The following is a 15665-nucleotide window of genomic DNA, read 5'->3' as shown; positions in this document are numbered from 1 at the left end:
TCTAATAACTATACTTATTACTATACTTATTACACTAATAAGATGACGTCTTATTACCAGTTATTAGAAATTATTAGTAATAAGTAATAACTATCTTACTAGTCTGATGTTATTAGTCCCAACTGTAGCTATAGGTGGGAAATCCGGACGTAATCAAATCTTGGGGGAGGTAAAGTCTGAAAATGTTAGAGGGGGAAATCCGGACGTCATCAAGTCCAGGTGGTTGGTAGATCCCGAAATCCCCCCAGTGCGCATGTGTGTTGACCACGAATTCTTGTGGAAAATATTCCATTTCCGTTTCTCTTGTCCGGAAATTTAATAAAATGAATAAAGACGTCCAATAAAAAATAAATAAAATCATCAGTATCGCGTGCATAGGTGCAATAATGGCAATTGCTTTCTGAATGTAATCAGTCCACACTGTGGACTCCTCAATAAACAATAATTAGCGTAAAATAAAGTGAACACATTACGTGAATAAATTAGCTTTTTAACAGGAATCAAATACATGGATTGTGTAAAATATTTCCCTTTCGCTTCTTTAATCACAAACAGAGTGTGGATAAAAGATGAATATTTATTTTGCGGTGGAATATGAAGAAACATAAATAAAAACAAAGCAATTGATTAACTTTGGCAAGTATCTTGTGCAACTGTGAAAATGCGTAAGCTGTTCACTGAATTCTGCTCCAAAAGTACGATACATGGCATTCGCTACATTACTGAACCAAAACGGCATTGGAGTGAAAGGTGAGTTTGATCAAAATTAAGTATTTGCATGCAACAATATAGTTCCTTCATTGATTTTGCGTAATGGTGCTTGAATTGTGAATGATTTCAAGGAGGAACGATCGTTGTGCAAAATTAGTGAAGGATCGGCTTTGGTGCAGTTGCCGAGTAGTACTGTGATCACATACTGATCTCCACTTTAATTTTGCTTTTTTTTCAACAGATTATGGTGGATCTGTGCTTTCATTTTATCGTTGTTATTGTGTGGTGCGTCAATTCGAAATATTTGGATGAAATGGCGTTATCATCCGGTAACAGTGAGTTTCATAGAGAATGAGTTACCAATTTCAGCGATTCCTTTTCCCCAAATCACCGTGTGTCAACAAACAAAATTCTACAAAGAAAAATTGGATTTAACGTCTGCATATAGTATGTACGTAAGCGCACCAGAGAATTTATCGCACATTGAGTATGTACCAAATCATTCCCAATCCAAACATTGAGCATATTTTCTAATTTGCATGTTGTTTAGGTTAATGCGATTGCAAGCATTATTTCATGTATGCCCAAACGATTTCTTCGAGCCGTACACTGAGGAGAAATGGACCAATAGTTCGATTTATGATACCATCGAGGAATTATCACCAACCTTCGAAGAGACGCTGCTTACCTGTGAATGGCGAAGCACTACGTATCCATGTAAAGATCTCTTTGCATCAGTTTTCACTGAGGATGGTCTGTGTTTCACTTTCAACGCCCTCAACTCACACGAAATGTATACCGAAAAGTGAGTTTTAGCAAAAAAATCTTCGATTTTCTCGCTTTTGACATTTGACCATTTTTCCAGTATGGCCCCTGAAATGATGACCATTACAAATAATGAAAATGTAACACGCTGGAGCCTTGACAGCGGCTACAAAAAAGGACTTCGAAAAAAACAATACCCCCGTCGTATGTTCAATGCAAAACAAGGAGCTGCTTTGATGGTTGGTTTACGGTTATCAACAGATGATATTAGCTATTTCTGCTCGGGTCTCATTCAAGGTTTCAAAGTGACCTTGACTATGCCGGGTGACACACGAAAATCATCATCGCGTTATTTTCAAGTTTTAACATCGGTAAATCGGGAAAATCTGAGGTCCCATATTCCCTAATAATGTTAATAATAAATTTACTCTTCGCTTCTTAAAGGAACAATCGGAGATCTTGATTAAGCCGAAAATGATAAGAACATCGAATAAACTCCATCGCTACTATCCAAGTCAACGGCAATGTTTTTTCAATTCCGAACGTCAATTGCATTTCTTTAAAATGTATACCCAAAACAATTGTGAAGCGGAGTGTTTGGCCAATTTCACTCGGAACGAGTGTGGATGCGTGAAATTTTCAATGCCAAGTATAATCACAATTAATTTAAAGTGAAACACTTGTTAATGTTTCATTTATATGATTTCCCAGGGGAAGAGCATACAAAAATCTGTGGCGAGGCAAATATTAACTGTTACAAAAATGCCGAAAAGGAGTTGTTCGGTGAAGATGTAATGGACGATTTGAAAAATGATTCCATTAACATGTTTCGTGCAAGGTGTAACTGTCTGCCTGCATGCACCGCCATTAAGTATGAAGCCGATATCGATCGTACCAAATTCGACTGGTTGCATGTGCTACAGTCATTGAATTTGCAGTCACCAAATTTAAACGAGTAATTTAAATCAGATTTGAATGAATTTTCTCTATCAAATTGACTGAATTTGATTTTTTTAGTACGCAATTGTCAATTTTATCGGTGTTTTTTGCTGATCATCAAGTTATCACATTACAACGCTCTGAATCGTACACTTTTACTGACATTTTGGCGATTTGTGGCGGTTTGCTTGGTTTATTTTTGGGGGTTTCATTGCTGAGCATCGTGGAAATGATTTACTTTGTTACACTTCGATTGTTTTGGACCGTATGGCGTGCGAGAAATGACAATGTTGTCGTACCATTCAAACGGGAAACAATTATTACACGCGTTACCATTAAATCAATCGACTCCCATAAAAAGGAATAAGGATGAACTTTTTTCGATACAATTTGATGTTTTTGAACGGTTTTCAGTTCACACGCTATATTGAAAACATGCACAATTCAAATCGATATATTTTTTTAAAGTGTGATTTTTCGCGTGTTGACAACAGTGATTAAAAAAATCCACAGGGTGGAACTTGACAATGACCGTGTGGGGTGACAAAATGCTTTTATCACAGTTTCAAATGTAAGCAATGGATCGTGTTTATTTTTTTATTTAAGAGGCATTATTTTGTCATCATAAAATACATTACAGATTGTATGCTTGGACCTATAATTGAGCAAAAACACGAAGTTTAATTTGAAACATAGCACCTGTATTGTTAAATCATAATTTGACAAATAATTTACGTAACCTACCGTTCAAATCTAAATTTATGTTTTCTTCAACACCTAGGATAATGAGGATGATATTTGCGTTATTTTAAACGAAATAATAAACATTAAACGATAATTGACTTTGGTAATGTAACTGAACTAGACAGTAGACACTGAATAATTGGGATGATCATTGGCGTTATTCCCGCGTAATTAGTATGAGTCAATACAAGGTTAACTAGATAATAATTATCCTGGCAATGTATCGATTTAATGAGTGATAAAATTGTTTCTGATGGATTTTTGGTTCAAATTTGAAATATAATAACCACATGCGGAAGAATGGTGTTTATTTTCACGAGGAATAGGAGAGAAAACACTTGTTCTGAAAAACCTAGAAACTTTGAACAATAAATTATGTTGATATTTCGAAAACTTTTCAAGGATTTTTGTGCAAATAGTAGTAGGATATATTTGATTTTTAATGCTTCCTTTTCACCTTTAACTTGAAAAATTCCTTTTCATTTTATTACATATAGCCATTCATGGTGTTCGTTACATTGGGGAACGAAATCGAAACTGGACCGAAAGGTAAAATTGATGCATTGAATTTTTTCTCCAATTTTGAATAATAACGATTTGATCAATTTTTTTCAGAATATTCTGGATAATTGCCTTCAGTTCTTCGGTTTTGTTGTGCAATTATTATATTCTAAATATTTGGTTCAAGTGGCGTGCAAATCCAGTTACAGTGAGCTTCACAGAGAAGGAAGAGCCTATTTCAAAGATTCCTTTTCCCATGATCACAGTCTGTCCACAATCAAAATTCTACAAAGAAAAACTGGATTTTCTAAGTTCGTATAGAATTTATTCGGTGGCACCCGAACTTCTATCGCATATTGAGTAGGAACCTTTGATTCGATTCTATACTTTCGATCATTAAAATATGTCTCCTGTTTCAGCACGATTCGTTTGGAAACGTTGCTCCATATATGTATAAATCCATTCATACATCATGTACCGCCATCTAAGAATAAATTTGCAAATAATTCGATTTATAAAATTATTGAAGACGTTTCGTTGGCTCTTCATAATACATTGCTGTACTGTAGCTGGCGAGAAAAAATGTACCCATGTAAAGACCTATTTTCCACTGTTTTCACAAGGGACGGACTATGTTTTCAATTTAATTCCTTCAACTCAAATGAAATGTATACTAACAAGTAGGTTTCATTCATCTTCATGCTCAATGTCGTGTGGAGTAGTTTTTGTGACTGTTTTCCCACGAATGATGACATCATATTTTTTTTTTCAGTATCGCACCTGAAATGATGACAGTAAGCAACAGTCGAAGCATATCAAATTGGAGCCCTGAAAAGGGATATGAAAAAGGGTTAAGAAGCGAAGAGTACCCATATCGAGTATTCAATGCAAAACAAGGAGCCGCATTGTTTATAGTTATGAGTCTATCTGTAGAAGACTTTAACTACATGTGTATCGGGCCCATTCAAGGTTTCAAAGTGACCTTGACCATGCCAGGTGAAAGACAAAAAGTACTATCACGTTTCTTTGAAATTTTAAATTCCGAAAAATCCGAAATTTTGGTTAAACCGAAAATGGTCATGACATCAAACATCTTACGCCACTATTCGCCAAGACAAAGACAATGTTTCTATCAATCAGAGCGCCAGTTGCATTTCTTCAAAATTTACACCCAAAACAATTGTGAAGAGGAGTGTTTGGCCAATTTCACTCGGAACGAGTGTGATTGCGTGAACTTTTCGATGCCAAGTACGAGTGAAATTACTCTATCATTTGAAAAATGTAATTATGACTTTAAATTAATCATTTTTCAGGAGATAAGAAGACAAAAATTTGTGGAGTGGCTAATATTGATTGTTATAAAAATGCAACAAAGAAATTTTTTGGTGAAGATGAGTTGGAAAGTGATAAGGTTAAAGAGTTTCGTGCTAAGTGTAAATGCTTAGCTTCATGTCAATACATAAAGTATGATGCGGACATCGATCGAACCAGGTTTAATTGGACGCACATTCTACGAACTTTTGACTCATTTAAACAAAATTATTCAAGGTATATTGAAATTCATAGCGATCTATATAGCGCCTACAGTGCAATTTTTCCTACAGGTTTCAGGCGTCACTTTTGTCCGTATCTTTTGCTGATCATGAAGTTACAACACTACAACGCTCTGAGACATCAACATACAACGACTTTTTGGCCACCTGTGGCGGTTTGCTTGGATTATTTTTGGGCGTATCAGTGCTTAGTGTCATTGAATTCATTTATTACTGCACCCTTCGATTATTTTGGACCGTATGGCGTGAGAAAAACAACAATGTTGTCGTACCATTCAAACGAGAAACGGTCAAAAGTGTTTCTATTAGTATTCTAAAACCATATAAACCACATCAATATATTCCTTAATTTTTTTTTTCAAACATTTTGACATGCACAAAGCATTGGAATTCATAGCGCATATAAGCATTTTGGATTGGAGGCAATGGCAACAATGATTAATTCACTGTGTGTAAACATGCAACATTTTACTTAGTCATTAAATTTATTTATTCATCGTACATGCAATTGTGGACAATTTAAAAAATTTAAATTGGAGCTGGCATGACTCTGTGTGGGAAAGAAATACAGTACATCGAATTTTAAAATTACGCAAAATTCGAAACGCCTTTTTTAAATGTTTCCTCGGAATCTTTGAATCTTAAAAATTGAGTGCTATATCACAAAAACTCCTGTAACAAAAGATGTTAGTCTCGATGTGTTCCATCTAAAATCACATTGGGTTTTTGAATATTGCCAAATGTTAAAATTCGATGCATCCAAATAAACATATATTTATGACGATTTACTTATTTGATAGATCTCAATAAAAATACAATATGATACGAATCCACCACTCAAAAGTCTGGCATCCTTAGTTCAAGTAGATGATTCAAAGATTCAAATATAAAGACTTATATAAAACAAGCCAAAAGAGCTTTAGCAGAATCGATCTTCTCTGTTGTTGACTTAAACCCGTTCAGAAATAAATCGTATATTAAGTGAATATATTGAACTATTTACATACATACGTGTACACATAATATACGTGTATGATAACGTATCTATATAGATTCTTAGACATTTTCTGTCAAAAACAGCTGTTTTGTTGATCAAGGTCTGTCATTCAATAGAGACATACATTTCTTTTGGTGCGGTGGTATTAATATCAATCAAGTAAGTGTGTATTTATATTGCTTGAAATAATTTATTGTTTGAATGAATAGTACCAGAATTTGATTTCACTAAAAAGTCGCGTAATATAAATGTTTCATTTGTAATTGTAATTTTAACACTCTCTTAACATTTCATTACAGCAATAATGGGTAATTTATGGTCAAGAATTTCAAATTTGGACATGAATAAAGATGAAAAAGTCGACGTGGAATCAAATGAGTCATCTTCACCAAACGATGAATCATCGCCAATTTTGAAACTTAATGTCGATTTTTTCCACGAAATATTTGAATTGATATTACTCTACGATTTACTTTCGATCGGTAAAACATGTAAACGATTGCAAAAGTTGGCCGGTGATTTTTATCGAATGAAATATGTGTGGAACAAAGCGTACACCCTCCATTCCAAAAGTTCCGGAACTTTTTAAAAATAATAGATATTAGTGGCGCCACCTACTGGATATAATATGCGTTAAAAAGAGGGAGTTCTCATTTACATTGTGTGAAAGTTTCGCGAAGATCGGATGTAAATATGTCAAGATATTGCGTCTTATTTTTTAGTATCTTTTGCTCTCGGTGACAAAATGGATTTCAAACAAAGAGCTGCAATTGAGTTTTGTGTTAAACTTGGTAAAACTTTTACCAAAACGCTCCAAATGCTCCAACAAGCATATGGTCGTGATTGTTTATCCCGCACGCGAGTTTTCGAGTGGTTCACACGATTTAAATGGGGTAGAGAATCGCTAAATGATGACGAACGATCAGGTCGCCCAAAAAGTGGAATATCCGCAAAAAAACATTAAAAAAGTGCGCGAATTCATCAAGAATAATAAGAAATATTCAGTGAACGAAGCGATAAGATTGCTGCCCAAAGTGATAAAAAAAATAAAATTCACGTATAGTCAGGGATGGTATTCGACAAGACTTTTTGGATTGTGTATGTAGTCTACGTCGAAAACTGTAGTCTACATTTTCGACGTCGAAAACCTCATTTTTGTTGAAAACTCCTAAAACTTTGAAAATATTTAGAATGAAACACTTGAATGACATTTTTTTAAAGGAAGAAAGAGAAAAAATAACAGGTTTGCCGGTTTTGTTTTGCTAGGAGCAATTTCAAAATGTCAGTATGCGTTTATTTGCACAAATAAGATGTTGAATTTGTAAATTTGTTGAGGTTGATCGATTTTTCACGAATCCATGCTGATTATGGTTGATTTTTCCATTGACAAATATGTCGATTTTGCCATAAACCACCATTTCGAATAGTTTTGCAATCGTTGGTGATAATATATTATCACAACTGGCCGGTAAATCGATGCATTTCTTTTTTACCAGAATTAAGTATTGGTACTATTCTAGAATTTTTCATTGAAGCCGGAACACATCCTTGATTCAATGACTTACAGAATAGCACGGTCAACGGTTTTGTCAATGAGTGCGCACAAAAATCTAAAGAAATCACAAAAACTGTGTATATCATATGGGAGATAAAGTATGATATCGTTCAAAAAAAAAAATCACAAAAAAAAAACTTTCTCAAAGTTTGAAGGGATTTTAACGAAAGTTAATGGTACCATACAACATTTTTGAGCCAAAATCGAATGAAAAATTCACAGAATTCAAATATAAATCCACATTTTTTGTATTGTTCTATTTAAAATCCATTTATTTGTCTATTTGCTGTTTTTTTTTTTTGTTTTCGACAAATTGATGTAGACTACTTGATTTTGCTTATGTAGTCTACCATAGGTTTTCGACATGTCAAAAATGTCGAAAATTCGACAGAGTTTTCGACATAACATCCCTGACCGTATAGTTCTATGTAATAAATACTTTCCACTTAGTCCGTTGCAACGGAACACAAGTTTGCATAGAATGCAGCGCCAACTATATATGAATTTTATTTTTTATCGTTTTAGACAATAAATCTATGGTTTTCTTATGGCTTCTTTATTGAAATAGAATTGGGGATTCCTCAAACCACTGTATATTGCATTTTGACCGAAGAATTGGGACTTCGTAAGTTGAATTCACGATGATCAAAAAATGGATCGAATTGAACATTGCAAAGACATCATTGAAAGTGCTCGTTTACTACTGCACTTTTCGGTTGTACTGGACAATTCGTCGCCCGAAAATTGATGACAAAGATAAAACAACCGATCAAACTATTGAATTGAGCGATAGATTGCAGTTAAATCGACAATTTAACAGATACCCCATTCAAACGCTTGCTAAACGTATTCAAATTCAACTTGCATTGAATCGAACCCAAAATTGGACAAATACTACACCGTTCGATTGAGTCATTGAATTTTTTGATGCACATTGAAATCGCGAAAGGTGGACATGCCAAAGATTTCATGGCGATGAAATTGTTTGGTCATTATTAGATGACGCAGAATGATTTAAAACGCAATTACTCATTTTAAAAATGCATTTTTACACGAAGTTTGGGATTTCTAGCAAATTTTTAGCAGCAATGTAGTGTCGATGAATAAAATTGAAATTAACACCATTCGCTTTTTATCGTATTCACAATCAAATTGATTAGCAAATCGATCATTTTGCATTCTATTTGAATCGGAGAATCATTTTTCAAATCGGAAAGCGATTTTTCCTAATGTTTGCAGAAAGTAGCAATTTGAGTGATGGATAGATTCGACAGTGTTGGTCCTGTACCACTGGTGGATAAGTTGCAAATTGGAGAGCGGACAAAATTCTTATTTAAAATTTGAAATTCGTCCGCTGAACAAAATGAACGAATTTCGAGCGGATTTTCTGATTTACTCAATGAAATGATGGTGAAAAGACAAAAAAATTACGTTGCTCATGATAATTTATTGATCATATATTTCTTGTTAATTATCATGTTGCAGAAGCGTGCAGAAGATATCAATATTTTTGTGTATTTTATTTTTTCTTTTGAGTTTCCGCGGCGCCATTTTTGGTTATATTTCCGCTATTTGAATTTGCATTTCCACCACCATAGCTTTGGAGGAAATCAAGAACATAGTTGAGAGCATCTTGTGCTCCCTTCACTGTAAAGTAAAAATAAAGCGTAAGAATATTGAATTCAATGGCGTCGTTTTTATGTTACCTTCATCTTTGTTAGATTTTTCGTCTGCATATTCCGATGGAATACCTTCATCATCGATCTCTGGCTCATCCTCTTAAATAGATTTCAATAAAACATTAAACATTTTTATTTGAATTTAGAATCAAATCGGCAGTCATATGAATTCTTATTATTTTCAATTTTACATACAATTCTAATATATTTATTATTATAAGTGTATATTTATTTACCACCTTCTTGAGGAAAAGCAACACAGGCGACAATCAGAAGAGCCAACACCACGAATTTCATGTTGATCTCGAATTTTTGAATGTTTCAATTGTTCAAGTGAAGAACTCAATACTTTATGACTTTCTCGTCGTTTTCACCGCCCATTTTATACAGAGTTTGTCAAATGAAATCGTGTTATTCGAGAAGCTTTTGATTGATATTGCTTTATTGTAGACGTGACACAAAATCACGATGTAGATAAACATGATTTAGAATTAAATTTATAGATTAAAGGTATGAGATCACGAATAAGATAGGTCACGAAAAATCACGAATCATAGGCGGTGAAGAGGCGGATCCGGGGGAGTTCCCTTGGATGGCGGCTTTGGCATACATTCGTAGTAACAAAGTGGTTTATGACTGCGGCGGAACAATTATATCGGAATATTTTGTTATGACCGCGGGACATTGTGTCCGACCTGATTATAAACCGATTTTTGCAAGACTGGGAGAAGTAAGTAGAAATTAAATTACTTCTACTTCGTAACATATGTAATTAGAGAATTTTTCGCATATATGCAATATAATTTTTCGCAATCTATAGATTGCTAAGAATGACGATGATCGCACGCAAGCCGTAATTTATCAAATACAGGTGACATTTGTATAGAAAACCCTTTTCCGCATTAAACACTAAATTTGAAATATTTATCAGGACCATTATCGGCATCTGAACTATTCGGCGGCAACAAAACAAAATGACATTGGTAAGAGTTTCAAAATTTAAATGGTATTTAATAATTTACATAATTTAATTTAAAAATTAGCATTGGTAAAAGTATCAAAAGCCATTGAGTTTACAAGTAAAATTGCACCATGCTTGCAAATGGACATTGGCGATGGAAATACGGCCGACAGTCTTATTGTAACCAGATGGGGTACCACTGATTCCAGAAGTAAAATAAATCTAAAAAGAAATATGAAGTAAGAGCATGTCATCGGGCCGAGCTATTTTTCTTTATTTTCTATTTAAAGGAACTAATAAATCGAACGTACTACTTAAAGCCCAACTAAAGTCGATGTCATTTTCTGAATGCAGTCAAACGCTTATAAACAAAAATATTCTTCAAAATGGTGTTAGCGAAGGGCAGTATTGCGCATTCGATCCAGCAGGAAGGCATGATAGTTGTCAAGGAGACGGCCCACTGCGATACTTTCCCGACGGTGATTCATACATTGCAACAATAGTTGGAATCGTTTCTTTCGGTCAAGGTTGTGGCTTGGAAATGCCTGGTGTTTACACGCGTGTTGCTCATTATTTTGATTGGATAGAGTCGATCGTGTGGCCGCTTAATGGACAACATTCCAATCAAACAGGCTTGCCGTTGAGTTGAGTGATAATTGTGTTTTATAATTTGCGCGTATTTTTTCATCTAATAAATCACTAATATAAGTTATAATTGCATCAAATGGGTTTTTACCAAACAAATAATAAAGATTATTTTTTGAGTTTGAAGCAAAAAAATCATGAGAAAATACGCCCGTCGAATGTTTATTTTATTCATATGGCTCCTGTTGTTTTTCTTTAAGTATTCGAAATTCATTTGAATATGTAAACTATGAAGCAATCGCAACCTTTTTCATCATTCAACGTCTGAATAGAGAGTAAAAATAAACGGATGCTAATCTTAATCTACACAGCAAATTTCTTATCACATTTTCAAAGCTCGAAATATGACATTCAATCAGTTCAATATGAATGGGGTAGAATAAAAACTACTTCTCGAAAAATGTTTAAACACGAAACCTAAAAAAAACTTTCAATGAAAAGTGAATCAATTTTTTTTCGTCCAATTGAAGTGAACCAAAAAAAATTTGTTCAATAAAAGTGAACCCAAAAAAAATTCATTTTAGTGTATTTTACACTGAAAAAACCGAGTGAAATTTGTTTTTTGGTTCACTTTTATTGAACAAAATTTTCTTGATTCACTTCAATTGGACAGAAAAAAATTGATTCACTTTTTATTGAAATTTTTTTTAGGTTTCGTTTTAAAATAGCAATTTTTCGAGAAGTAGTTTTTATTCTACCCCATTCATACCATCATCATATTATCAATATTTTTCCATGATATAAATGTAGATCGATCGATGAAGCGAAGTAGTTTTCGTTCAATTTCAGAGCTGACAATATTTGCTAATTATTTCTTTTATTTTTTTTTTAAGTGTTATTCAACGGTTAAATAGCCCATCAAAAGAAATTTGTATGTTTCCAAAGTGCATTATACGGATAAGTATTGAGATCTAGATTGATGTGATCATTCAATCGAAGTGCATTTGTTTTACGTTGGTCATAGAAAATAAGTTGATTTTGAAAAGAAAGTGTTTGGTGTATTTGTCTATTTTACACAATTCAAATGATTTCTGAATAGAAATGAAAGTAAACACAATATATTTTTGATCATTAAAATGTGATACTATCAAATAAACAGGACCTTACATCTGAACTTCATTTTCCGAATATTGAACGAAAAATGTATTTCTTGCATTCGACCCCAGAACAAGATCATAGTTAATTGTGCAAAAAATATTCGTATTTTTTAACAGTATTTTTTACCTGTTTACAATTGATGTAGTTATAATTATTGAATCGCTGAATCGTATCGAATGCGAATTTTGTTGAAATCGTGTGTCTGAATGTGTTAATAAATTCATAATCAAGTGAAATGTATTGACGCAAATCGACCCCATATGATTGTTTTCATTTATTATAAACTGTGACGATCGTAATGCACGTGTAAAGTCGGTCTAAAACGTTGAAAGCAAAAAAAGGGTTATCAGTGCATTCATTTTTGTGACGCGTTATTCAAAATCTGATTCACGACGATGACGTCGAATAGAACGCAATAAATAAAGCTCAATTCAGACCAAATATAGCAAAATTCGATTCGAAATCATTTTGCCTTTTTCTACCGCGATAAATCCGGAAAACTTGAAGTTTAACAATATATTTCGTTTCTCATTTCAGTGCTTATCTCTTTGTTGTTTACGTTGTGTGGGAAAAATCGAATTTCGTTTTATTTTATAAAAAATGACGTCATTAACTGTGTTCATTCTATACTTTGCTGTCATGATGATAAGTGGCATTCCAGGTAATTTTCATTCAATAAAAAAAAAATAGCCTTCATTGGCGCATAGTTAGCGAAAAATATAGAACATGTGTGAAATAAACGCTGAACATTATGTCGCTACGTGCTGATATATATATGTGGAAATAATGTATTTCTGATTGCATACATGTCAATCGTGTAATAATGAACTTTGATCAATTCCAGCCACTCGACTAAGGAGAGCCGAAAACGTGTAAGTATTTTGTTTTTCTAACCAATAAATAACTGAAACATCGTATTTTGTGTATTATAATCCTTTAAAATACCTTCACTGCAGAGAAACATGGCAAGCCTTTCACAACGCTGCTCAAACTGGTAAGCAATGGACATATTTTTGGAATTCTTTAAATTTATCCATAAGCATTACTGGTCAATACATTTGAAATCGTTTAATGTTCTACACAGGCGATGTACAAAAAATCGGAGAATTAATAAGAAACAGAGTGGACGTTAATATCAAAAACCGTAATAGTTGGACACCTTTATTAACCGCAACTTACTATGGTAGTTTCAAAATTTGGTTGCATTTTGTCCAAATACATAGAATAGCACAAATATTTGAATCTCTTTCATTTCAGATAAATCTAATGTAGTTGAGTTGTTGACAAGGAATGGTGCTGACATTAATTTAAAAGATAACGACGGTTTTAGTCCCCTGTATACAGCCTCTTTTAATGGTAACAAAATCATTTTAATTTAAATATTTTCAATGTCTTTTTTCGCACAGTATATGTGAAAGAAAGTCCATTTCCAAGTGAAATCTGAAATAAATGTCATAATGTAATTTTACTTTTCCGCACACACCCAGTGTGTAAGGTAAAGTATTGGAATCGGTCGAAAAATTAACACCCTCAAAAAACATGTTTTCTGGGTGTTTTAGGAGCCAGGGAACACGAATCTAGCGTTTTTTCGATGTCCGAATGTATGTGCGTGGTACCTTGTACCCTGTACGCTGTACGCAAAAATTTGTTAACACGATAACTTTCAAACAAGAAAAGTAATTCAAAATCTGACTTCACGGGATGATTGGGGGTGCCGAGGAATAGAAACCATTAGATTTTGAGCGACTTTGGTTGATAGAGTAAAGTGTCATATCTGGTGTGATGCCCATGGGCATCCATGAGAAAAATGAGATATTAGATGTATTCTTAAACACTCAAAAATATGTATTGGAAGGTTTTTGGGTACGAGAAGACCGAATATGACGTTAGTTTTGCGATACAAACAACTTTCGGCACACTTTTCATACAAAAATTTCAAAAAAATGGATTTTTGTATGGAAGCCATGCCTGTATGATATCGTAATGAGCTGAAACTTTGCACAGCTTATTTTTTTTCACACAAAAATAACATTCCGAGGGTTTGAAGACTTTTCGTTGAATAATAGGGGTACCTCCCGAACAAAATTTTGGACTTTTTGCTCAAAAACGAGAATTTTGTATGTAAGGTACTCAATTGTATTGAAATTTCTTCAAACTATCAGAATGTTAGCTTTTTGTGAAAAATAAAGAGGTTTCCGTACGCAAGCTAACTTTTCCGCATGGAACCGAAATTTTGGGAATAAACTGAAATTATGGTCTATGTATGGTTGCAGTAACTCAAATCACCGTGAAAACTTGTGAATATTATTTTCTTATCAAATTAAATAATCACACCAAAGAAATTTGAATAAAAAAAAATAGCCTGTTCAAAGTTTCACATCATTACGGTACCACAAAGGCAAGTCTTTCATACAGAAATGAATTTTTTGTGGATTTTTGCATGAAAAGTCTGTGAAAAATTGATCGCATCTTAAAACTAACATCAGATTCGGGTTTCTCGTTCAAAAGAATATCATTTTAAGGCATTTTTCTCATGAGTGCCTCTTCAGAGTCTAAGTTTTACACCGATCAATCAATGTCGTTGAAAATTTAACCAGAACCGTAGTGCCCAATCATCCAGTAAATTCAGATTTTGAATTTCATGTCTGAGCACGAAACCATCGTGTCACCAAAATGGTTGAAAAATGATCAACAAATGTATGGATAATGTGGGTACTCCATTAGGACCAAAAAAAATTACACCGGTCAACAGATATTGCTCAAAAACTAATCAGCACGTCTCCTAGTAGTCCCAAATCATCCTGCAAAGTCAGAATTTGAATTGAGTTTTTGTAAGAAGACTTATTGTGTTAACAAATTTTGCACGCCACAGGACACATCACACACAGCGACGCACATTAATATGCCCCAAAATCATCTCTAATCGTGTTTTCTACATGAAATATGCATAGAAAACATGTTTTGGGGCGACTTTAATTTTTTGGCCCAATACAATACCTTTCCTACACTAGGTGTGCGGAAAAGTAAAATAACATCTGCAAATTTTCACATGCTTACGATATCATACAGGCATTGAAAAGTCTATCAAAAATTATTTGTATCGCAAAACTTATATCAGATTCAATTTTCTCATGAATTCATATTTACGGTAAAAGATACGTAATAAATGCATGTTGTGGATCACAGTGCAGAAAAGTTCATCTTACGGATGTAAGAAATTTTATTTTCTTGTCAAATTAAGGTTATGAGCGTATCGTCCAAATATTTATAGAAAAAGGTGCGGATGTAAACATCATAAATAAGATTGGAACTGCACCAATAATTGCCGCCGCTCAGGAAGGTGATTCTAATCGATTTTCTATAGATAAAAAAAGTTCCATAATATTTATATCAAAATCATTTTCATAGGTCATGGGCGAGTTGTTGAACTGTTGCTTAAAAACGGTGCCAATGTCAACAGTCAAAATCAATTTGGATCGACGCCCTTGTATTGGGCTTCAAATAAAGGTAAAGCAAT

At 33.7% G+C, this 15665-nt stretch overlaps 3 protein-coding genes across 3 annotated transcripts in view; all 3 read left to right on the top strand.

Moving 5' to 3' along the window:
• Window positions 1-661: 661 nt before the first annotated feature.
• On the top strand, window positions 662-2782 carry LOC116346254 (pickpocket protein 28-like). Its single transcript, XM_031776194.1, has 7 exons — window positions 662-750; window positions 953-1198; window positions 1262-1516; window positions 1577-1847; window positions 1921-2071; window positions 2188-2431; window positions 2494-2782. The coding sequence occupies exons 1-7, from the start codon at window positions 662-664 to the stop codon at window positions 2780-2782; spliced, it is 1545 nt and encodes a 514-aa protein (XP_031632054.1).
• Window positions 2783-4445: 1663 nt separating this feature from the next.
• Window positions 4446-6799, top strand: LOC116346253 (pickpocket protein 28-like). The gene is made up of 4 exons (XM_031776193.1): window positions 4446-4908; window positions 4974-5151; window positions 5265-5458; window positions 6510-6799. The coding sequence occupies exons 1-4, from the start codon at window positions 4446-4448 to the stop codon at window positions 6797-6799; spliced, it is 1125 nt and encodes a 374-aa protein (XP_031632053.1).
• Window positions 6800-9796: 2997 nt separating this feature from the next.
• Window positions 9797-15665, top strand: part of LOC116346252 — a 7855-nt gene continuing 1986 nt past the window's right edge. Inside the window, exons 1-12 of the mRNA XM_031776191.1 lie at window positions 9797-9835; window positions 9974-10174; window positions 10265-10315; window positions 10376-10427; window positions 10488-10616; window positions 10696-11049; window positions 12686-12809; window positions 12993-13020; window positions 13105-13142; window positions 13233-13276; window positions 15390-15488; window positions 15557-15635. Coding sequence (XP_031632051.1) covers window positions 9797-9835; window positions 9974-10174; window positions 10265-10315; window positions 10376-10427; window positions 10488-10616; window positions 10696-11049; window positions 12686-12809; window positions 12993-13020; window positions 13105-13142; window positions 13233-13276; window positions 15390-15488; window positions 15557-15635 — 1238 coding nt within the window. The remainder of the gene's footprint in view (window positions 9836-9973; window positions 10175-10264; window positions 10316-10375; window positions 10428-10487; window positions 10617-10695; window positions 11050-12685; window positions 12810-12992; window positions 13021-13104; window positions 13143-13232; window positions 13277-15389; window positions 15489-15556; window positions 15636-15665) is intronic.

This window comes from Contarinia nasturtii, unplaced genomic scaffold, assembly GCF_009176525.2.
Source record: "Contarinia nasturtii isolate CC-2019 unplaced genomic scaffold, AAFC_CNas_1.1 Cnas_scaffold_1489, whole genome shotgun sequence".
Classification (NCBI taxonomy): domain Eukaryota; kingdom Metazoa; phylum Arthropoda; class Insecta; order Diptera; family Cecidomyiidae; genus Contarinia; species Contarinia nasturtii.
The sequence above is the reverse complement of the archived record's forward strand: the minus strand, read 5'-3'. Positions and strand labels throughout refer to the sequence as shown.

Coding starts and splice junctions, on each gene's coding strand:
- LOC116346254 (XM_031776194.1), top strand. CDS start 662: ATGCGTAAGCTGTTCACTGAATTCTGCTCCAAAAGTACGATACATGGC. Junction 1,848..1,920: donor ATTTTCAAGTTTTAACATCG/GTAAATCGGGAA, acceptor CGCTTCTTAAAG/GAACAATCGGAGATCTTGAT. Junction 2,432..2,493: donor CAGTCACCAAATTTAAACGA/GTAATTTAAATC, acceptor TGATTTTTTTAG/TACGCAATTGTCAATTTTAT.
- LOC116346253 (XM_031776193.1), top strand. CDS start 4,446: ATGATGACAGTAAGCAACAGTCGAAGCATATCAAATTGGAGCCCTGAA. Junction 4,909..4,973: donor CGTGAACTTTTCGATGCCAA/GTACGAGTGAAA, acceptor ATCATTTTTCAG/GAGATAAGAAGACAAAAATT. Junction 5,152..5,264: donor GCGGACATCGATCGAACCAG/GTTTAATTGGAC, acceptor TTTTTCCTACAG/GTTTCAGGCGTCACTTTTGT.